This window comes from Ananas comosus, linkage group 2 (assembly GCF_001540865.1).
Source record: "Ananas comosus cultivar F153 linkage group 2, ASM154086v1, whole genome shotgun sequence".
Classification (NCBI taxonomy): Eukaryota; Viridiplantae; Streptophyta; class Magnoliopsida; order Poales; family Bromeliaceae; genus Ananas; species Ananas comosus.
The window spans coordinates 16,441,683-16,464,948 of NC_033622.1; the positions used below are offsets into that span (position 1 = coordinate 16,441,683).

Below are 23,266 nucleotides of genomic sequence, written 5' to 3' on the forward strand. Positions count from 1 at the left end.
GAGGTTTCAAGTTCGAATCTTAGTGTGCTACCTATCTCTCTCAAAAAAAAAAAAAAAAAAAGTTTCGAGGAACGCCAGCGAACAACATCAAATAGTATAAACTTGCATCACCGCAACAAATAAAATCCTCCAATCACGTGAATTTTGTAATTCCTGCTATTCACGGGATAAAAGTCGTCGTGAAAACATGCAGAAGATATATTATTAAAAAAGAAAAAAAGAAAAAAAAAGAAAGAGAATGAAAAATCTAACATACCAGTAAGAATCTCTGTTAGATTAAGTACAGGAGATGGTTCCATAAAAGTCAGGAGACGGGGGATGATTCACAGGCTTCTTTCAGAACAAAAACTTTATACAGACTAAAGAAGCCTGTGAAATTACAACCTACTGAAAGCACATAGGTAGTAATGAGAGCAGGAGAGTGCCCGAGACAAATCTGAATTCCTCCGAGCATAATTCAAAATTTTACAAGATTTCCCCCTAAAATCCGGTCTTCTAATTTACTTAAATAGAAAGAATGACCGTGTTTCCAACTTTCGCCCCTCCATGCCTGCAGCTTGGCTTCTTGCTACAGCCATTTCCTCCAGCTGGTAGACCTTTTATCACCAGATAAGAATCGGGGAAGATTCAAAAGGGAATTAACCCTGGTAACACCTTCTAGGGCAGACCATTCCTCTTCCTCTGCAGTGGATATGCAATCCGCGAGCCTCCTCGGAGATTGACTCCTCCCCGGCATTTTCTCTACCTTGGTTCCTTCCTCATTTACCGGTACAATCTCGTCATAATCATGTAGAGTGTACGAATGTTGTAACGTGGATGATTTTACATGTGCTTCGATACTAATGGGCCCTGGTGTTTCTTCCTGATTTAAATCTACTATATTAGAAGAATCGGCGATCATTATTTCCACCGATTCCACAGATGTCTTCTTTGGTTCAGTTTGCAGAGTTTGGTTGGCTGAGGATTTGGTGTCCAAGAACAAGCAGACAACAGCACAGTCGTCGCTCTTTGATGTTGGGAATTTTAGTCTCCATGATCGAACAGCGCAATCGACAAGAGCCCTAGCTGCAGTCGCACGAGATGGGGCCGATGCCACAATATCAACAGCTTCCTTGTTAGAGAGGACATCCCAAACCTACAAAAAAAGAAAAGGAAATTGGCAAAGGAAAAAAAAATGTCTGCATATTCATCTGTGTACGTATGCATGTATGTATTTATTCTAGTCCAACATTTGTTATGCCGCCTGTGGATAGCCTTGCAAAAGCTTGTGAAATGGAAAAGACTCTTAACCATATAGAGGAAAATGTATAAAACAAACCATCTTTTCCCAAAATCCAACCTATAATAAAGTTGAAAAAGTTGACGAAATACAAGTTCAATAAAGTTTGGATCAAGGATTTAAGTGTCCATCAGCACGGCCGTATCTACCGTGCCGTATCGTGCCAACAAGACATTAGCACGACACAACTCCCGTACCGATGGCACAGTTCAAAACTTTCTATTTTTTCAAATAAGTAATTTTCTCAATCAAGTTCAAAATATTTGATAAAGATACAAAATAAATTGTTTGAGTATTTTGTTGCTAAAGAAAATAAATATTTCATGTCATTACGTATCAGCACACAAGTATTTTTTGTGACTGACATGCATCGGTACGACTTGACACATACTGTGCCGTATCGTGGCGGCAAGTTTCAGCACGACCCTGTGCCACAGCACTTAAATCCATGGTTTGGATAGTACACAGATATATTGTTATCAAGCTAAAAACATGTAAGAGGACAGCAATAGGCTTCACCTTCCGGCAGAAATAGATCACTTAAAATTATATAAAATAGCCAGCCAAACTATCAAAAAAGCCTCAAGTATTCTGATCCCATGCATATTATGAGTTGTTATTTGCTAATACACTGAAAATATATAGTAGGAGCTATTGACATTTTCCACGCTTTTAAAACAACAGTAAAAAAAATTGGTTCTGGGAGAAGAAGATACCCCATCAGTAGCAAGAATGATGAACTCATCTTTATTGGTAAGGCGCCGATAGGATATATCCGGAACGGATATTAAGCCATAGTCCTTGAGGCAAAAGTCCCCAAAAGCTCTGGCCATTGCTAACCCAGGTGAGTCATTGTTTGGCAACCATATATATATATATATATATATATATATATATATATATATATATATATATATCCCTGGAAAATCATCTATTAGACAAATCACCAGTAAAATATTGATTTCATATATATACCCATCAGTGATTTACGTTCTCATATATATAATACCCATATATTTGTTTAGGGAGTCATCCAATTCATTGAGGGAAGTTCTTTTTTTGCCTTTTTTTTTTTCCATAAGACGGTTTTTTTAAAGAGCAGTGTTTTGGTAGCAATGTGTGAGATATAAATTTCTGAAGGGTATTTTTTTAAAAAAGAAGTTTCTGTACTGAATAATCAAAACTATTTAAATTTAATTTTCTCCAGTTATATGGCATATCTGCCAATTGATATCTCAAGACTAAATTATGGAGATAGGAGGTACTTAAGAATTAACTGCAAAGTAGAAAAACAGAGTCAAATTGCTAGCGAAGGAAAAGCCTATTATGCATCAACTTCCTACTTGTTCTACAGCGAAAGTACATGAACATACTAGGAAGGTTGGGCTTCAAATCGACAGTCAGCTGTACAGCAATTAAATTCTTTTCGTTATCTCGTGTAGCCAGTATTGCTCTTGAGTCTCCGAGATTCCCAATTACAAGATCTAGTCCCTGGAGAAATGCAAATTGCGCAAAGTTGTTAAAGCCTGCAAAGTGGCGGAGAAAGAAACCAAGACTCAAAAGCTTCTCATTTTATTTCAGCCAAGTTGACTTCATTTACTAATGTTTATGCAACAAACTTTTTGCGGAGATCGTTAGCATAATCCAAGTCTTTTGCAACAAATTGGGCCATTTGAGCACAACTCATGTATGAGAAGGCTCAAACCTTCAGTTCCTCAAAATAGCAAAATAAAGAGAAAAACCTGCCACGAAAGCTATAGTACAACTGGCATGTAGAATAATCTATTTTCTTGGCTATAATCTGTAATCATGTAAACCCAAGACCACAGAAATAGTAGTCTATTGCGTGTGTACGCCAATCCCAACTTAGGAACCAAGAACTTTTTGTACACTGGCAGAATAAAAGAATTAAAAGAATAGAAAACTCCGCAACTTATCACCTGCTTTATCACTGTAACAGCTGTAGTCCCACTGCAGAAGCAATCGATTGTTGGGTGAAGCTTTAGCTCTTTATCCATTAACTTGAAAGCTTTTAAAAAGGACTGTTTAAGTGGCAAATACATCTCGGGGATCTTTTCGTTCTCATCACAACATAACGATTCACTCCATTCCTCATCAACACTAACGGATGCTGTCTCTTCAAAATTCATGCCCCCAGAAATGCTATTATTTTGGCATGGGCTATCATTGCCGTTAATACTAGCTCTCCACAGAGTGAATAGCTTGAGAGGAAGAGAATCTCTAACTTTCCTGGCAACCATATGGCCGAATGGCCCATGACCGTCAAATACTCCACAGAAGATGGTGTCACTTCTTAATACGAAATTCTGCAGTCACACAAATACAACAAGAATTAACTATGCTAAAAGTTTACAAACTAAAAGAATACATTTTGGAAAATGCAGGTAAATAAAGTTGACTGTAGAGTTAAAAAATAATTGAATATGCGCACCATAGCCTAAGAAAAAGTTTCCTACCAAGAATAACCCTAAATGCCTGTATTGGCACATATACCTCCCTAAAGTCAGTACCTGCATCAATGTATCTGCATCATTTGGTATTTCCACAAAAGTTTTCTATTCAACCTCCAGCAGAGGAAAAAAAAAAAAAAACTTACTGCATGGGCAAAAGTTTAATTTTCCTTCGTCTTGTCAGAAATGGAGAAAAACTGGCTAGAGTGAATTGTCAGCTGTTTTTTCTAGTGAATTTTGACTTGCGGAATTTCAGGTTATAATTGTCTTTTGCTTGTCAAGGGTCAGATGCAAACATTTGAGAGGACAAGCAGACAGAAGGGCGTTAATACAAATACACCAGCTCAAAAATAATTTTTCGGGGTAAAAGCATTAATGAGTGTTTAAAGAGGTATACATGGAAAAAAAGAAAAAAAATCAGCAATGAATTACCTAAGGAAACTATATCCTCAAAATGCCAGCAGGCCTAAAATAAGAAGAAAAGGATATCATCATCATCATCATCATTCGAGCCATTTATAAATAGTGTGAATCAGCTACAGCACAAAAAGATGTAACGACTTCAACTAGTTTAATAAGTTCTCAAGATTGGTTGTCAACCTACCATTTGACGTTCTAGAAATTGATACTAAATTCTTGAAGGGAAATCAGAAACTAGAGGGATTTGCGAGGATAGTTGTATAAAGAAATTCACTCGGATAAATATATATGTATGCATAAACAAATATTCATACACAAATGAATATTAAGTGCATATGTGAAACATAAACACAGCAATAGATATTAATTGTATGCATAGGCTAGAGAGGTGGGAAGGAGAGATGGCAAATTCTAAGGCATTTTGTTTATGCTTCAACTTTATGGATCCACTTTGGTGGGACTCTAACAGAGTGATGAATTTTTCCTCGATTTCCATATTCTCTGTGATATTTATATGGATCCAGGAAATTTTACGAACTATTATGTATATCCCAGAATTTTTCAACAAACAACAAGTACACCAAATTATTTGTTTTATAAGAACATGTTAGTTGGATGTTGTCACACATTCCATGCCCACATTACTTTGAAGTAAATCGATTGGTGTCTAAAATGATTCTGCAATTGACACAATATCTTTTCCTTATTATTACATATGAATTTAGTAATTAATCCAACAACAAAAGTTCAACCATATGAGTTCTTAGATTACACATAAATGTTAAACATATTCATACCATTCTCACTTGCTTAAATCCAAGAAGCACATATAAATCAAACAAACCAAACGAGTGACTAAATATTAGCTATGCGAAAACAACAATAATGGCAAAAGGTGTCCTAAAACATCTTTCCACTCAAATCAGAACGAAACAACCAATGCGATTCTTCCATTGTTCCTCTAAAAATGTTATGAAACTTAAAAAAGAAAGATTTAAAACATTAAACCTAAATCAAACCCTCTTAATACAAAAACAAAACGCACTACTTAAAACAAAGTATTAATAAACTCGTAGATTAGTTCATAAACCAGTACCTCCCACACGATCATGGCGTCCTGATTCGTCCCCTTCTTCCCCTGCTGCGTATAGAGGGAAGCGACCTCGCTCGCCCCGTTCAGGAACATCCGCCCCGGCACGCGGCGGAGCTCCTCCTCCGCCAACTCCCCTCCGCCGCTGCCTCCCGCCGCCGCCCCTCGCCGGTCGAACAACGCCCCTCCGCCACCGCCTCCGCCGCTCCCGCTCTCCGTCTTCTCCTTCGTCTTCCACCTCTCAGACCATCTCCTGGACACTCCTCCGCCGCCCCCCGCGGCGGCGCCCCCGAGCGAAGCTCCCTCCGCCGCCGAGGGCGACGATAAGCACAACCCCATGGGAGGAGAGAGAGAGAGAGGGGGCGAGATAGAGAGAGAGAGAGAGAGAGAGATGGGGAGATTAGGGCGGATGAGCGAGAGAGTGCAGGGGTGGGCCAATAGGGTTTATGGCTTCGAAAACGACGGGTTTCCATTTTTATACGTAATAATAATAATAATAATAATGATGATTAATTATACGTAATTGCTATTTTATGCAATATAAAAATATTAAAAACTATTTAATAATTATTTTATGCAACAGTAAAAGTATTAGATTTTTCAGTTTGGTGAAAAATATTAAATTACAAATATTTGCAAACTATATTCTTTTCTTTACTTCATCTAACGTTGTTTCTTATGTTCTTTTTGGCATAACTTGTCCTGGTGCCTAATGGTGCGCCTAGGGGGTGATTAGAAAATATTTCCTAGTTTTGTCCTTTATTTGCAAAAGAGGCGTAGGTTAGCTTTATAATTCTTTATTTAATAGCTTAATATAAGTTCTAATGCTCCTCCTCCGGTTGACCGGGCGATTTTTCTAGAAGTCTTTCCTTGCATTTACGTCCCTATAAAACATTTTATTTATATATACACTCTGGAATGCCTTTCTTTGACTTTAATTTTGGTCTTCTCGTGGACTTGTTCCACTTGTTCTCTAGGATCATCTCCTTTTGGTTTGGATAGTTTAGATTTAATGTTTGAGCATTTTTCTTTTTTCTTTTTTGTATTAGAGTCCCTTTGGTTCAATGTAAAACTGTAAAATATAATTTATCGAGAAAAAAATTTTTGGTGGAAATTTTTTTTACATTTGATAGTATTTGATTTGTAGAGAAAAAAATCCCCATTAATATTTGTTTAATTGAAAGGAAAAAATATATATCTATTTGGTTTGATTGAAAGCAATGAACGTAAAAAAAATTTACGCGACTTAAATTTTCGTTTTTCGTTGAAAAACAGCGAAAAATAAAAATTTTAATTTTTTTTCAAATTCGTAAAAATACTTTTATAAACAAATATTTTTACATCGAACTAAATAAACAAAAAAAGTATCTTTCATAAGAAATAAAAACCAAGCACTTTTTAGGAATTAAGTCATAAGAAATAATTAAAACATAATCGACACGAAAGATATTTTTATATTTCTTTACGAAAGAGACTATCTGATCAGTTTGAAGCTCTAAAAATTCATTCATGATTAAAATCTTTGTTCTTTCTACATTATATAAAAGTTTAGGAACTATTTTGCCTCTCACTTGACCCAAAAACTCTTCATATTTATTAAACACTTAATCTCCTTATTTTTTCCTTTTCATTTAGATATAAAAGTTTCATCCTATTTCACTTTCATTTTATTTCCAAACTTCTGATTTCTGTACCCTTTATATGTTTTATTAAGGAGGTTTTGAAATAGTTTTATTTTTTTCTTTTGAGGACAAATAGTTTGATTATTGTTATGTATTATATATATATTTGAGTCGTGTTCATGTCAACCTTTTCTCTTTTAGTATCCGTTTATTGAGCCCAACCTAACTAATATTATCTCATTATACATTATTTATTTATTTTTTTATGTGTAAGGAAACTAACTAGTCTTATCTCTTTCCACATGACGATCTCTTCTTTTTTTTATTCTCGAAAACTCTCATTTTAAAATTATAACCAAATTACATAAAGTAATAGGATGATGATGTTTTCAATTATTATTATCAAAAAGATTTCTGAGACCACGTGCTTTGACCATATATACAATTGGTTTTTATTTTTTTTTGTGTTATAACAATCCAATCCGTTAGCAATAATAAATCGTCGGGTTCAAACTGTCGATCCAATTCGCTAGCAATAATAACTCGTTGGGTTCAACTTATCAGTCCAAAATACTTAAGTTAAATATAAATTACCGGTTCAAAATAGTAAGCACAGTTATTATTACTGGCATGTAATGTTGAGACTATTGGGGTGTTAGATTCCTAATTTAAGTGTAGTACTTTGCTCTCACATTTTCGACTGGTATTTGTTTCTAATATCAATTATAATAATTTCACCCGTTAGTAATAATAACTCGTTGGGTTTAAACTATCCGTTCATAATATTTAACTTCGGCAATTACTAATAACGTGTAGGTTTCATATATCCTAATCAGAATCAAAATTTCAGCAGATGCGTGACTACTGGCACGTTAGTTCTCAAGCGCCAAAAAAAAAAAAAAGAAAAAAAAAGAAAAAAAAAAAGGGGTATACTTGCCTCTATTAGGTGTGCTGTGTGCACCAATTGTTTGCACATGAATGATTTGGTAATTTGTGGGGCCCACGTTGTACCCAACCAACAGCTAGAGAGCTGGACCATCACATCCTCATAGAAAGCCAAATAGTTACAATTTTTAACTATTGTCAAATTACTTCATAAATGATTGAAATAATTCTGTTATTGTTGTTAAAGAGCTTAACATCTTAAAATTTTAAACTAACAAGTAAAATAACAACTTGCTCAAATTTTTATACATATTATGCTTTTTTTTTTTTTAGAGAATAAGGTAGCTTGCTACTCGCTTCATTCATTGAAAATATGAACTAGGCTACAGGAGTGAGGCAACTGAGCCTCTAAAAAAAAAAAAAAAAAACTCAAGTCATTTCGAGAGATGATTAGTCTACAGCAGTTGTTCCCAATCCTCCGACAACCTTTTAACTTTACGGACAGCTCCTAGGGGGTCCAGCTAGCTTGTTCTGAAGATCGCGTCGTTTCTGCTCTCCCAGATGATCCACCAACAAGCCGCTAGTTTCGGAAGTCTGGAAGACGTAGAATGCGGCCTTTTCATACTGGCCCAATTATCCCACACCCCTTGGACACCGTCTCCCGAACCCAAAAACTGACAACCCTCCACAGTCATCACAAAAATAAATTTAGCAAAAACACAGGCTGAGAACAAGTCGTCCACGGTCTCCTCTTCAGAACCGCATAGAACACAAGCCGTATCACCACTCCATCCTCTTTTAATTAGATTATCAACCGTAAGTAGCCTCTTTTAAGGGCGAGCCAATAAAACACCATCACTTTTAAGAAAACTCGAAGCCTCCAAAACTTAGTTGCGCGGCCATCCCTCGTGCCTCCATCCGTCAACATATTGTGTTTTTTAATACATATTTTGTGTGTTCGTGTGGTAATAATGGAAATTGCTAAAGCCATTGTGAATTTGTTCTAGCTTCTAGATACCCTATTGCATCCACCACATTTTATGTTTATGTTTACTTTATTAATTATTAAAAACTCCTCATTTTCTTCACCAATTACTTTTCTTTTTTTGAATCTTATGTTACTGCAGCCAGTATGAACCTTATACGGACATGGCCACATGGGGCCACTATAAATGTTTAAATAAATGGGTACTTGTCGTTGTCTCCATTATTAAATTGCCATATAAGTAACAAACCGTAACTCAACCTTCTATTTATGCAGGGACCAAGCCCTAGCAAAACAAGCTGGAATAGTGTAGGCAATGGAGATGATATGAGCCATGATTCAGGTGTTCCATATGAAATTAATAATAATTTTAAAATCTAAAATTAAAATCATTTTTAATCAGCACATTTACGCATGTCAAATTGAATATCTGATAAATCTTTTTGAAAAAACAAAAATTAATTGTTAGATAAATCGATTGATTATTATACATAGCATCCAATAAACAAAGCATTTGTAACGTATATGCGAAGTTTTAGTTTGGTGGGTTACATTATATCAAAATTTTGTGGTATTTTTTATAACATAACATAGCATTAAGATAACAAAGGCTAAAGAACAAAAGGTGAAATACGTCACCGGTTTCTACTCCGTTTTAAAAAAAAAGAAGGCCCACCTAATTGTGATGTACCTATATATATTTTAATTTCCTTCATTTTCTTCCTAATCCTGCGGTAGTAACAAGGGATTCATCTTTGTAACCCAAGATTCAAGATACAGAGAGAACCATATTTAGCAACCAAAGAAGTAGCACGCCAATGTGTTAGTAGTCAATAAATCGTATCTAAATGCTTAATGGTGAGATTCAATCTAACTGCTTATACTTTTGTTTCTCTTTACTGTAACGAATTCCTGAGAAAGAATTATAAAAATATATGTACATATAATAGTTGAGTTATATATAAGATTTTTACCGACCGTCCCTAGCGCAAGCGGCAAAGGACTTGATAATTGATACTCGAGGTCCTAAGTTTGAATCCTAGTTGATTCACATTTCTAGCTAAGTTTATTTCTAAATGAAATAAACGAAGCAGGTAGTATGCTACCTATCTCTCTCAAAAAAAAAAAAAAAAACGTTATGTAAAAAGTTATGTAAGATTTTAGAACCACTTAATGATTTGTTAGGCAATTATGTTGGTAGCTTGAGATGTCCTATTCCTACACAAAAAGTCTTAAGGGGATTTAATGTACACACAAGTTAATTAGCCAACTCAATAAATAGGCTAAAGGTTTGCTAGAAACCTTATAGTAGCCATAACTCGCATGTGTTAAGAAGAATAATTAGGCCACCCAACTATAAACTACTAAGTACCAACCTTATATTCTTTTAACAAAAATAATAATAATTAATGCCACCACAAAATGAGTATATAACATATACACCAAATTTTGTAATTGAAGTGCTTAGGGGATTATATTGTTTGAGCATAATTAAGAACAATAAGGGTCGACATTACCCTGCATGTGATCTATATTCCTTGGCTTAATATATGCATGTCTTCTTCTTGGTTTGGAATTTTGTTTTGAGTAGTGAAGAGGGAAAGTTACACTTCAGTAATAGTGATCAATATCTTATGTTCCAAAAGGATTTTTCTAATTTGCTACTGTTAACTGTTTGATTTGCATAATTATTTACCAATCTTTGTTTGTGTTAGGTTCTCAATATTTATCGTCGCAGTACTTCGCTAGTTTTCGACAAAACACACATTAACTAAAATAACTAATAAACATTAGGAGTGTAAAGTTTAAAGGTTATGCAATAGAGTGTTATCTACCCATAAATTGAAAAATAAATAGGCATTGTCTAACCTTTATTGCTTATCAAGAAGCTCCAGTGGGCCGAAAAAGGCCCAATTAGAATTCCTTGATTGCCTTACTTGAAAAGACTGTAAAAAGTAATTTTTCGAAAATAACATTTTGTTATAGAAATATTTTTTCTATAATTTTTATTTTCCGATAAAAATCTGAAAAATAAAAAAAAATAGATATAGATTTTTATTTTTTTTTTTCTCTAGAAAGTTATTTTATCTGAAAACTCAATTACGAAAAGTATTTAGCTGAAAAAAATATTTTATCAAATTTTTTCCTGGGAGTCAAACACTCCCCAATTTAGGCATTGAGTTGTGGAAGTTAGGGACAAACCTTTTTTTAAAAAAATATATATAATACAATATAAAGAATTAATGTCCCATGCAATAGCCTACAAAGTGGCTTTGATGCTTAGATTACACTAAAACATCATAACACGACTAATCAAAGAAATTCAAAAAAAAAAAAAAAAAACTATTTGATAACTCCAGTGAAAGCAATGGCTTCTTGTGTCCTTGTCACATTTTGTGGATCTTTAAGCATGACTAGTATTGCAGATGAAAAGGTTGTAAAAGACAACCAAAAAGTCAAAAAGTCGCATGACCGAAAACATTAGTTGAAATTTTGTAATAACTTTGGATATATGAGGTTGTTATGGAAAGACACTCAGGATGATCATAATCTAAAATTGAATATTTACGATCCAAAATAATTTAACTTTTTGTTTAATTTTGGTGAAACAAATATATGCGCGGTGATGAAACTTTTTATTATAGACCCATTACTATTACAGTAAAATGAAGATAAAGCCTACAAAAAAATAACCTCCTCTAAATAAATTTTTTTAAAAAAGGGATTCATATAATAAACACCAATAAACCTGTTCTAAAGTTCTATACTCGGTGGATACGCAATTATTTGGTGGTTCTACAGTTCTGGCGTTGTAGACCGTTCAACTAAGGTCGCGGAGCAGTTATTCCCTAGACCCGGTCTACTACACCGAGACAATACGAACGCACCCCTTGTCTATTTGGAAGTAGAAAAGGTGTCATGGTTTACGAATGAGGTGGCAGACCTGGTGTATGGAAAGTTTCCACAAAGGCTAGAACAGGGAGGGAGATGGCTTTATGCTGTTTACATTTATATTTTTCTGTTTTAAGCAACCTCTTTTTTTTTTTTTTTTTTTTTNTGGTGTGTAGAGAGAGAGAGAGAGAGAGAGAGAGAGAGAGAGAGGAGAGAGATGGGGAGAAGAGAGAGCTCCATGGATCCCTTCTCTCTCCCGTTCCTTCTTCAAACCCTAACTCACAACCACTCCCCATTGCGAGGTAACTCTCTGATTCCTCTCTCTTCCCCTCTCGTATTGTAAAGAGATTATTAAATTCTGATCAATTAATTAGTTTGTCTACATAAATCCCAGCAAATTTCAGTATAAAACCTTAAAAAATCTCAAATTGTGTCTGGGTTTTTGTTCAATTGCTTGATCTGCTGCTGCTGCTGTTGCCATGGTATAGCAAGAATTGGAGGATACTGGGGTTATGGAGAATTTAGTATGTGTTTTGCCCTCTTTCTGTTGCTTATTCCAGTGAAGTTTCATGTTTTTGAGCATGAATATCTCAGTAATTTCATGATCTAACTTAGGGTTTTTTAAATACCTGATGATGACCCATATGTGTTCCAATAGGCCTTAACTTTTGATTCTCAATGTCTCTCAATTCCTTATATTTCAATTCAATAAGGTATTGTTCTCTCTTGATGTAGTTCTCACCCAAAAATTAGAAGGAATATTAGTTCATATTCTAAATTCAGAAGTAGAAGCTGTTCGGTGCGAAATTCTCATCACTCTGCAATCTTTCCCAAACAATATGTGGCTATGGGCACAATTTAGTTACTTATTGCATTCAATGTGTAGCTGGATATTATGGCTTATGTTAGGTTATCAGCACATAATTGGATACCGCCTTTCTCTCATTGAGTTTGATGTTAAACCTTTATTTTGTAAGCTAGTATCTTCTCGTATAGTTACATAGTTATTTCAACGGCTCAATCATTGGACATCTACTTTTTAGGCACCTTTTTGTTCGAGACAAGGGTTTCACAGTTGAAGTTCCAATCCCTTGTATGATATATCAAAATTCCTAATTGGCCCCCTTGCGCCGATGGGCATTAGAAAGATCAGGCCTCGGGGGCCTGGACGAGATAATTACGCCCAAAAAGGTACCCAAAACCGTCAATTTGATGAACTTTCAGAAGAGGGGATCATTTTTACGCAAAACTTTCCTTGTTATGATTCGGATGAGTGCGAACTTGCTGAGGTGGGTTGTGAAAATGTCATGTTTGGGGGTCAAATTTGCAATGTTCCTTATGATCTCTATAATTTACCCAATCTAAAGGAGATACTCTCTTTGGAAACTTGGAATACCTGTTTAACCGAAGAAGATAGATTCTCCTTAGCGGCATACCTTCCGGATATGGATCAGGAGACATTTTGTCTTACAATGAAGGAGTTGCTTAATGGCGATTCTCTCTTTTTTGGAAACCCAACTGAGAAGTTCTTTAATTGTTTGAGGGGCGGATATTATTCTCCACATGTTACTCAAATGAGAGAAGCTCTAACATTTTTACAAAGGCAAGGATATTTTTATTGTTTAAAATCATATCATGAGGACTTGGTGAAGAAGTTTGTGGAGATGAACAAGCTGTGGAGTAACTGCCTGCCGAGCACCAGTATTGATGAAAGAATTCAAATTTGGAACAAAACAATGAATCAAAAGCCAACTGCTTTAGTTGACCTCAATGCAGTTCCTATAGAAGAAGATGTATCCAATTTTATATTGAGCAAGAGGACAAAAGACATGGATGGGGTGGTATGTGCTCATAATTCAGCGGCTTCTTTCAATGGCACAGCAGTGAGTGCAAGTAACAGGGCAAAAGGGCTTCTTAAAAGAAAGCCGATTGAAACAGGCTCGTGGAAAAATCAGATTTTGCAGCCTGTGACCATGGAGCCGTGGGAACAATGTAAGCGACTTCCTAAAGGTGTGCTGAAAATAAAACCAAAAGCTGAAATCCTTGGAGAGGAAAGCGTCCGAGTGATGCATACTCCACCACAACAGTTCATTTCCTTACCGGGTAAACTTGATTTCAGCGAGAATTATCCATATGTAAATCAAATAGATAGAGATGGAAACACTTATCGAGATAGATCAGCTAAAAGTTCCCAGAGCTTCCAAAAGAAGGTAAAGATTATGAGGTTAGATGGTACTGCAGAGATATCAAGAGAGTTACTCCACTCAAAACTCAACCAAAAATCAAGTACGTATTCAAATGAGGCTGGTCAAACTGAAGAATGTCCAAGAGAAAAGAATTTTTTGCAAAACTTTGCTGATTTAGGTTGTTTACCATATAATAAAGGTTCTGAAGACTCAAAACTGTTCACCTGTTCAAATGTTGGTGCCAACGAACATTCAAAACTTACAGATTTTTCCAGTCGAGGAGGGCCTAAGCATAGAGATCATGGCAGTGATGGATTTCCGCTGTCGCCAGTCGATAGTGAAGGCCTTATGTTCCCGATAACATATAAGAGGAAAAAACCATACAGAAAACTCAACTCACTGGGTCCTATAAAGAAGCCGTCCATGGCAGCAGGAGTGGAATCATCCATTGTACCTACCAGCACATCAAACACAAAAGCAAAAACAATCAGGATAAAATTCAAGGGGCTTCTGAACTAAAACCGCATTCTGTAGCCAATTTGGAGTGACCAATTTCGCCAATCGGCACAGCAAACATGAAAACAAAGACCATCAGATAAATTTAATAGAGTAACTATAATTCAATACAAAACAAAGGTTGCTGAACTGCCATATGGCACATCATCCAGCTAGCTGTTATTTAATGCAGTCGACGAGAACTTTGCTTCCTGCGAGACATTCAAAAGACATCTGAAGCTTCTCGTCGTGTACAGATGCACAATTCGCAAGACATAATCCTGCTTGTTAGAGATGTAAAGCAGCAACCATCTTCCAATTTAACAGTGGGTATGGGGAGTTTTTCTTGACATTTTTATGCTTATAGTATATACATCTCTCCCTCTCTCTCCCATCCTCTCTTATGGATTGTCCTTTTTTCGTTCTTTTTTTTTTTTTTTGTTACTTTTCTCTCTGCAAGTATCTTTGAAGTAGTCAAAAGTAGGAAGAGTAACTCTCGAGTGCAAGCCTTATTAATGCTTTAATGCGAAGTTATGTATAATGTTAGATGAGAATTCATTGTATTTGCTCTCAAAAACTGGATAAATAGCAACTCCATTAGAATCAGATTTTCATAACATTGAGCGCATTGACTTGCAGCTGATGAGGTGGTTTCTGTTACTAGGTGCAGTAACTTGTGTTCTTGATAATTTGCTTTATGAGTGACTCTTAGTTATGGTAATTGGGTTTTTGGAATCATGATATGTGTTTCTTTCTATGAGCATTGAAGAATTGTAGAGGGACACATCATATTTGTCTCACTTAAATAATAATAATAATAATAATAATAACAACAATTTTTTTAAAAAAAAAAAAGTTGTGGGAATCCATATATAAGGAGGCTTACTTCAAAATCCCGCCGAATTGGGAGCCCCAGCGCGCGCGATGCGCCCCACCCCTCTCCGACCCCTCTCCACCTCCCGCGCCAGCCACCGCCACCACCACCACCACCATCTCAGCCCCTTCCTCGCTCGCCTCATCGTCTCCGGCGACATCCTCAGCCACCTTCTCTCCCTCCGCCGCGTCGTCGATCTCCTCACCCTCTCTCCCGACCTCCCCTCCTCCCTCCTCCTCTCCCGCCCCGTCTCTCGCCTCTACTTCCCCCTCTTCCCCTCCTCCTCCACCTTCTTCTTCAACCTACTTATCCGTGCATTCTCCCTCAGCTGCCAACACGCCGCTGAGTCGGTCGCCATCTTCGCCACCTTCCTCCGCTGCAGCAGCTCCCTTCCTGATTCTTTCACCTTTCCCTTCCTCTGCAAGGCCTTCTCCAGTCTCAACTCTCCGAGAGAAGGCCCCCAGGCTCATGCCCAGGTCACAAAGCGCGGATTTTTGGCCTATTCCTACGCCGTCAACACCCTCCTCACCATGTACTCGACTTTCGGCGACATGTGTTCTGCCCAGAAGCTCTTCGATTCGAGCTTGGAGGTGGTAGATGTCGTCTCGTGGAACACGGTCATCGACGGGTATGTGAAATCCAGTGCGGTGGATGTCGCAAGGAAGCTGTTTGATGAAATGCCAGTGAGAAATGAGGTTTCTTGGAGCTCTATAATTTCTGGGTATGTGGCAAAAGGCGAGTTGGACGTCGCACAGTTGCTGTTTGATAGAATGCCTGTAAAAAGGAATGTGGCGACGTGGAATTCTATGGTGTCCGGATTTGCCAGACATGGGTTGCTTGGCTTGGCACGGAAGATGTTTAATGAAATGCCGGTTAGGAATGTAGTCTCGTGGAATTCGATGATCTCAGGATATACCCTAAACGCAGAGATTGACAAAGCTAGGGAGTTGTTCAATGTAATGCCTGAGAAGGATGTGGTTTCTTGGAGCACCATGATTTCAGGGTATACACAAACTAACCACCATTCTGAGGCGCTCAAACTATTTGAAGAGATGCAGAGAGACTGCCGAGTGAGACCCAACGAAGTGACCATGGTGAGCGTGCTATCCGCTTGCGCCCACCTTGCTGCTTTGGATCAAGGGAAGTGGGTCCATGCCTACATAGACAGGAACCGAATGGTACTAGATAATGAGTACAATCTAGGGGCCGCTATCATCGATATGTATGCCAAATGTGGATGTATGGATTTAGCAATCAGTCTCTTCCAGTCGTTGGACGGAAAGAACGTTTCTTCCTGGAATGCTCTGATCACAGGGCTAGCCATTAACGGTGCTTCCCACGAATCTCTTGAAGCCTTTGAGCTGATGAGGAGATCGGGGATAAACCCTGATGACATAACTTTTCTCGGGGTCCTGATAGCTTGTACTCATGGCGGGTTGGTACATGAGGGGCGTCGTTATTTTGAAAGCATGATGACTGTTTACGGGCTTCGGCCAGAGATGAAGCACTATGGATGCATGGTCGATCTGTTGGCCCGAGCGGGCTTGCTTGAAGAGGCGGAGGAATTAATCAGAAGCATGCCTTATAAGCCTGATGTGATGGTGTTGGGTGCTTTGCTTGGTGCTTGCAGGATTTACAGAGCCGTTGATATTGCCGATAGAGTGAGGAGTGAATTTCTTCCTATTTCTCAGCAATCGGGCTGCCATGTTCTACTATCTAATATTTATGCTGCGGCAGGTCGATGGGCTGATGCTTTAGAAATGAGGAGTTCATTAAAACGGAGTGGCGCAAGGAAGGTGCCGGGGTCTAGCTCGGTCGAATTGGATTGAGTTGCTTATGAATTTATCGCAGTAGATTGTGCATATCTCGAGACTAGTTCGTTACGTACTTGGCTTGATGAAATGGTAGAGAAGTTGAGATCATAAGGGTACTTTTCTTGAACTGCCGGTGTTCTTTTGAATTCAGATGAGAAAGATAAAGAGAATTGGCTTTCGAGACACAGCTAGAAACTTCGCTTTGCTAGCATGAGCCCCTACTAGAACTTCGCTGTCTAACATGAGAATGCGAATCATTAAGGACTTTCTATGCTGTGACTGACATTCATTCATAAAGCAAGTGTTGAAGTTACATCTGCAGGAAAGTCTCATTTCAGATCAGATTCAATTCTATCATCTGAGGGCAGGGCGGCACTTCTTCGTGCTGGATTACTAGTGAGACAGATAATATCAATCCTGGAACTTACTCTACAGTAGCAATTTTGATGACAGACTACACCTAACAATAGGTTTTGATGCAATATTTGGTGCTACTATGTGCAGTTTCCGAAAGAGAACCTCTTTGAGCAGTCGGGAGTGCAGTCACTGCAGGGCAGGCCGCAGGCATGTATGAAGATTCGGCATCTTAGTCAGTCCACTCGGTTTCCAAGAGGGGTCAGCAAGACTTTTGGGTGATCAAACTCACAAATCCTCAATTAAATATGAGTTTTTTTTAAAAAAAATTCAAGATCTATAATTAGTTTGTAACAATTCATTGATTAAAGAATTTAATCACCTAAGTTACCTATGCAAAATAAACAGTTTCTTTCCAAACTCCTGTTTCACATGCCCGGCGTTTCCAACAGTGCTGTTGATTAATGAGTATAATGATCGATCCTTCAGTGCTTTCACTAGTAAGCAGCAGAAGAATATTTAACTCTCATGCAATTGAGGCAACGGCATATTGAACGTTTCCACGAACCCAAGTCCATATAAGTTTGTGTTTGGCATCACATGAAGAGCCTGAGCTGCAGCTGGCCATGAAGACATCACAGATCCTAGCGTGGCTCCTCCTGATCCTATGCTGCACGGCGGTCTTTGTCACGCAATCCGAGGCGAGGCATCGCCTCCGCCCCTCTGGCTCCCTCGGGTTCCTCTACAACGGATACGGGATGCCGTGGTGGGCGTGGCGGTGGATTGAATGGCCAAAGATTCACCCGCGCAAGCCGAGCCCTCTACGCCACCTCGAATGCTGGATAGATCTCCTGAAGCCTGTAGGGTGTCTGCACTCGGTCTTCGAGTACTACTACGGTAGAAGACAGAGACTTAGCCCGGAGTGCTGCGAGACCGTCAGAGGACTTAAAAAGGAGTGCGACCAACCGGTGTTCGCGCGCTTTGCCGTTGGCTTCGATCAAAAGATTAGGTCGCATTGTTCTTTGCTTGGCCCAGCTGCAGCTCCACAATAAACCTAATTTCAAGAACTGAAATATAATTAATAGCATTTTTTATAGAAACGAATAAAATTATGTTATAAAGATATGTTTCAACAATGATCAAAATTTAAGGAGATTATTCATAACAAGTTAAAAGATTGATCATTGTTATCGCTATTTTATGTGTTAAGAGAAGGACAGTACATGCATCATACTAAGGATAACATTGGTATTTAAATTTTTTATTTGACGGACCATTAACCTCGAAGGATATTTGTGATTGTTTCTGGTTTTCCAAAGGGCATTGATAATATTTTCAACCTTTTAAAAAGATATTAATAAATTTACTAACTTCTCAATGAATAATAATAAAATCATTTCTAAATTAAAGAGCACTGCTATATATACATTCCAAAAAGAAGTGTACATGGTACACTCTCTCATTCAAAGACTAATAACTAGTTCTTATCTTGTCAATTTTTTTAAAAAAATATTAAAAATTCAAAAAACATTTTGAACCTAGAATAAGAAGGGGGTTTTGCATGTAGCAATTCTCTAAATTAAAATTTAAGTGGCGAAACCGTAGCTTTTATTTTTTTTTTTGTGAGATTACATAGTAAAACAAAAAAGCCATAATTTAAGTAAATTTCATACATTTTTATCTAATTTTTCTATTAAAAGCATCCTATAAAATAGTTACGATTCCCAGCCTATAATGTTTTAATCACATGATTTGTAGGTCCTAATTTATTCATATAATTAATAGTCATTATTTAAGAATACAAGTGATTCCGAGAATACAATTATGGACAAAGCATTATTCGTTGATGTTGATTGATAACCATTTTGACTTTTATAACTGGGAGTGTGCTTTTATAACTCTTTCGGAGCTTAATTGTGTACTAGTATTGAAACTCTAATAAATATATTTGTCTCATAAGGTAACAAAAAACATGCTATTGCTTTTACAACATGAACCTCCCACATGTGTTTAGCACAAAGCTCAAAAGAAAATTAAGTTCCAAAATTCCACCAATACGTATCAATATCATCCGCATCTGATCGTTTGGTGGAGAACGAATGATCTCCATTCACAGCACGTGCTTGATAATCATTAATTGCCAATATTTTTTTAAAAAAATTTATAATATTTCTTTAAGTCGAATATTTAAAAAGCTTTTGCAGAATCCTTTTCAAAATTTATAGAGGCTTGAGTTAGGCCATTTCGAAGTGTTGTCAATGTATAAACAATACGACATATGCAAAAAAACAAATTAAAGATATTCTTAGTGTGAGGTAACTTGTGTGCTCTGTTTGGAAGAATTGAAGACTATTCATCCTTTCACGATCTGCTGCTTCTCACGTGCACTGCTGGTTTGCTTACAGCCGAACAAACGGGGCTTGAATACTTGTATGTCGGCAGGCGGGCTCTAGAATTTGTGCAGTGTTAAGTAGAGGTGGAAATGGGCCGAGCTCGAGCGAGCTTACCTCGGCTCAAATTCGGCTTGAAATTAATTTCGAGCATAAATTTAAGCTCAAGCTTTGATTGAAATTAATTCGAGCCGAGCTCGAGCGAGCCTAATTTTAAGTCGAGCGAGCTCAAGCCCTAAACGAGCCGCTTGAAATTCTTAATATTATACGATCAATAGTTTAATTTGTATAGAACATTATCTATAATTTGATACAAAAATATGTCTAATAGTTCAAAGTACAAAATAATTATATGAAATATAATATTATAATATAAAAAAATAATTTATGAGTTGAATATCTAATCTTTCAGCCTCATATTTCTCTTTTCTTTCGCCTTCAATCTCTATTTATTCATTTTCATTTAAATGAGTCAAAAATAAATAAATTATATAGATAAATATTGGATTAAACTATCCAATCATATATAACTAAAATTAAAATTTTATATGAATAATAATTTTTTACTTTAAAAATATTCTGTATATTTTCTCAAGCATACAATTAATAGCAAGGTAGGCAACGGCGGGCNCATATAATGTTACTTAGTAACTTAGAGGGCTTCCGGCTTGGCCACTTAGGGTGAGAGATAGAAAAAGAGAAAGAGAGAAATATATTAAAAATTTAGAGCTCTGTAAAAGAAAGAAAGAAAGAAAGAAAGGAAAAATATATAAATTTAGTAAATTTGCTCTTTTATTTGTATATTGGGTTTGTTTTTATGGGCCAACAACATTGGCCCAATTTTAACTAAACTCAGATTATTCACTCAGCCTATATATAATTAAAATGTATTATATTTATATATTTTTTAATATATATATATATATATAGAGAGAGAGAGAGAGAGAGAGAGTTGAGCTAGAATACTATCGATAGTAAACGAGCTCCATTGCCACCCATTTATTTTTGATGATGAAGCTTCCAAATCGACGATCGGCACCGTTGAACATGATCTATACCACTTGAAGTGCTTAGAAATCAAATTTCATACATTTTCGATATTGTTTTTTTATCTATCGAGTGGACACAAAAATGAACGGCTGAAAATAAATATTCTTTAAAAAATGATGATAGGAGTCTTGTAATCAAGATCAAGAGTATAGATCTTGTTTTAAATAGTTTAAAAAATTTTCTAACAAAGATTTAATTGATTTGGATATCTTTACACCGTTAAACGAGAAAACGCCTCATATCGACTATTAAAATTACAAATTTTGAAACGCTTTGATCATTAGGCAAATGATGTCGAAAAGATTTGAAATTTGATTTCTAAACACTTCAAGTAGTATAGATCATGTTCAACGGTGCCGATCGTCGATTTGGAGGCTCTAACATCGAAAACAGATAGGTGGCAACGTAGCCCGTTTGCTATCGATAGTATTCTAGCTCAACTATATATATATATATATATGCTACTATACTATTAATAGCACCAAGTCATTGGTGCTACCAAGTTTTTGGCCATTGGATTAAAAGATGTACGGTTAGGATGATGTGGGCTCCAAGGGTTGAATGGATGGTTCATTGAATAGTATGATCTAACGGATGAAAATGATCAAAAGAGTAAATCTAACGGTGGAAAACTTAGTTAGCCACATTATGTTTCGGTACTATATATTATAATATATAGTTATATATATATATATATATATAGTATATATATTATAGTATAATATAGTTGTCGTGAACTATCTATGCTATCAAAAATATAGAGGATTTGATGTTTTTGAATTTTTGACCCTTTGATTAAAAATTGTATGGTTGGGATGATTGCGGTCTCCCCTAGAATTAAATAATACTCTTAGGATTGAGTGGTCCCTACAAGGTAATAATAATATTAATCCAAAGATAAGAAACGATTAAAGGGATTGATCTAAGAATCAAAAAATCGAAAGCACCAGATCTCTATACTTTCGATAGCATAGTAGCTCTACTATATATATATATATTCAAGCTTTTCGAGCTTTTCGAGCATAATTCGAACGAGCCGAGTAATACTCAAACTCGGCTTGAAATGAATTTCAAGCCTTTTTTTTTTGTTCAAGCTCGGCTCATTTAATTTCGAGTCGAGCTCGAGCGAGCCAAATACCGAGTCGAACGCGAGTCGGCTCGCTCATTTATACATCTAATGAGACTAATCTTTAATCCATGTGGCATTCTTACCATAATTGTAGTCGCGTGTCAATCAAGTCATTCTATGAACGTACAATACAATACATCTATGTATGTCGATATTATGCTGTATTATCAAGACGTTACGTTACAGTGGGGCTCACATTAATGAGACATGAAACAGTCAATGTGCGAATAATTAAATCACATTAATTAATGGCGGTGCACCTCTATTTAGGCAAGATAACGAATTGCTTTTGCGGTGGATGTGGACATATTGCGCCAAAAAGGCATGAATTACTTAAAGCCAACCTCCGCCCGCACCAACTGAGCAATCAATGTGTGAATAATAAATCAAATTAATGATGGTGCACCTCCACAGAGGAGAAGATAACGAATTGCTATCACGGTGGATATGAACTTGTTGCATCAAAAGTGCATGAACTACTTAAACCCAATCTCCACCCATGCGAAGCCTCTCGCTAACAATAGAAACCATTATCATATTATTTTTAAGGTCAATCTGCATAAAAAATTCATTAGTTTTGCGCTTTTGCAAAAGTGGTCCATATTTTTCGATTTTGCAGATTCGAACCGAATTTTCAGCAAATTGACCAAAATACTTTTATTATTTTTTCTCTCTCCTTTTTTTTTTCTCGTTCTTTTTTTTTCTCTCTCCGAAGAAGGCAGCGGAGGCGGAGACGGAAACAGCCTGCCCTAGCCCGTGCACCCCCCCGCTCTCCTTGCCTCCCACCCTGCTGAGGCCGCGCCGCGACTTCTCCTCCACCGTGCGCCGAAACGCTACGACGTCGTCGGAGGCGAACTCACCGCCTACGATGACGTCACGGTGGTTGCGATAAAGAGTAAGGGAGAGATGGTGACAAAAAAAATATAGAGAAAAAAAATAAGAATAATAAAAAATAAAAAATAAAAAAAATTTCTACAAAAAAGATCAAAAAATATAGAAGAAGAAAGAATATGATAGAATTGTACTGTTAAAATAAGATTACACTATTTTTAAAAAAAATTACACTGTTTTAATAAAAATTGCACTATTTGATATACAAATTATACTCTTTTAGAATGAATTTTACACTCGTTAGGGCAAAGTTGCACTCTTTAGAAAAATTTTACATCATTTTTTTTCTTTTTTTTTTTTTCTCTTTCTCTTCTTCTTCTTCCTCCTCCTCCACATCTCCTCATCTTTCTCCTCTGTCACCACTGACACCGCCTCACTCCACTACGTCCTTCAACTTCGAGAACTCCACTAGTTTTGCGCTTTTGTAAAAGTAGGCCAC

At 36.7% G+C, this 23,266-nt stretch overlaps 3 protein-coding genes across 4 annotated transcripts; 2 read left to right on the forward strand and 1 right to left on the reverse strand.

The window, feature by feature from the left end:
- Nucleotides 178-5,682, reverse strand: LOC109705344 (probable protein phosphatase 2C 66). 2 transcript variants are annotated; one of them, XM_020226087.1, is made up of 5 exons: nucleotides 5,267-5,682; nucleotides 3,220-3,606; nucleotides 2,590-2,770; nucleotides 1,996-2,210; nucleotides 178-1,135 (listed from the first exon to the last, which is right to left on the reverse strand). In XM_020226087.1, exons 1-5 carry the CDS (start codon nucleotides 5,597-5,599, stop codon nucleotides 569-571), a joined length of 1,683 nt encoding a protein of 560 aa, XP_020081676.1. In that variant the 5' UTR covers nucleotides 5,600-5,682; the 3' UTR covers nucleotides 178-568. The 2 variants fall into 2 exon arrangements, with proteins under 2 accessions (XP_020081676.1, XP_020081670.1); XM_020226081.1 differs by having other exon boundaries at nucleotides 1,996-2,198; nucleotides 2,623-2,770; nucleotides 5,267-5,681.
- LOC109706665 lies at nucleotides 11,811-14,968 on the forward strand. Its single transcript, XM_020227608.1, has 2 exons — nucleotides 11,811-11,946; nucleotides 12,688-14,968. Exon 2 carries the CDS (start codon nucleotides 12,778-12,780, stop codon nucleotides 14,347-14,349), a length of 1,572 nt encoding a protein of 523 aa, XP_020083197.1. The 5' UTR covers nucleotides 11,811-11,946; nucleotides 12,688-12,777; the 3' UTR covers nucleotides 14,350-14,968.
- On the forward strand, nucleotides 15,250-18,581 carry LOC109724914 (pentatricopeptide repeat-containing protein At2g44880-like). Its single transcript, XM_020253905.1, has 2 exons — nucleotides 15,250-17,409; nucleotides 17,518-18,581. Exon 1 carries the CDS (start codon nucleotides 15,250-15,252, stop codon nucleotides 17,026-17,028), a length of 1,779 nt encoding a protein of 592 aa, XP_020109494.1. The 3' UTR covers nucleotides 17,029-17,409; nucleotides 17,518-18,581.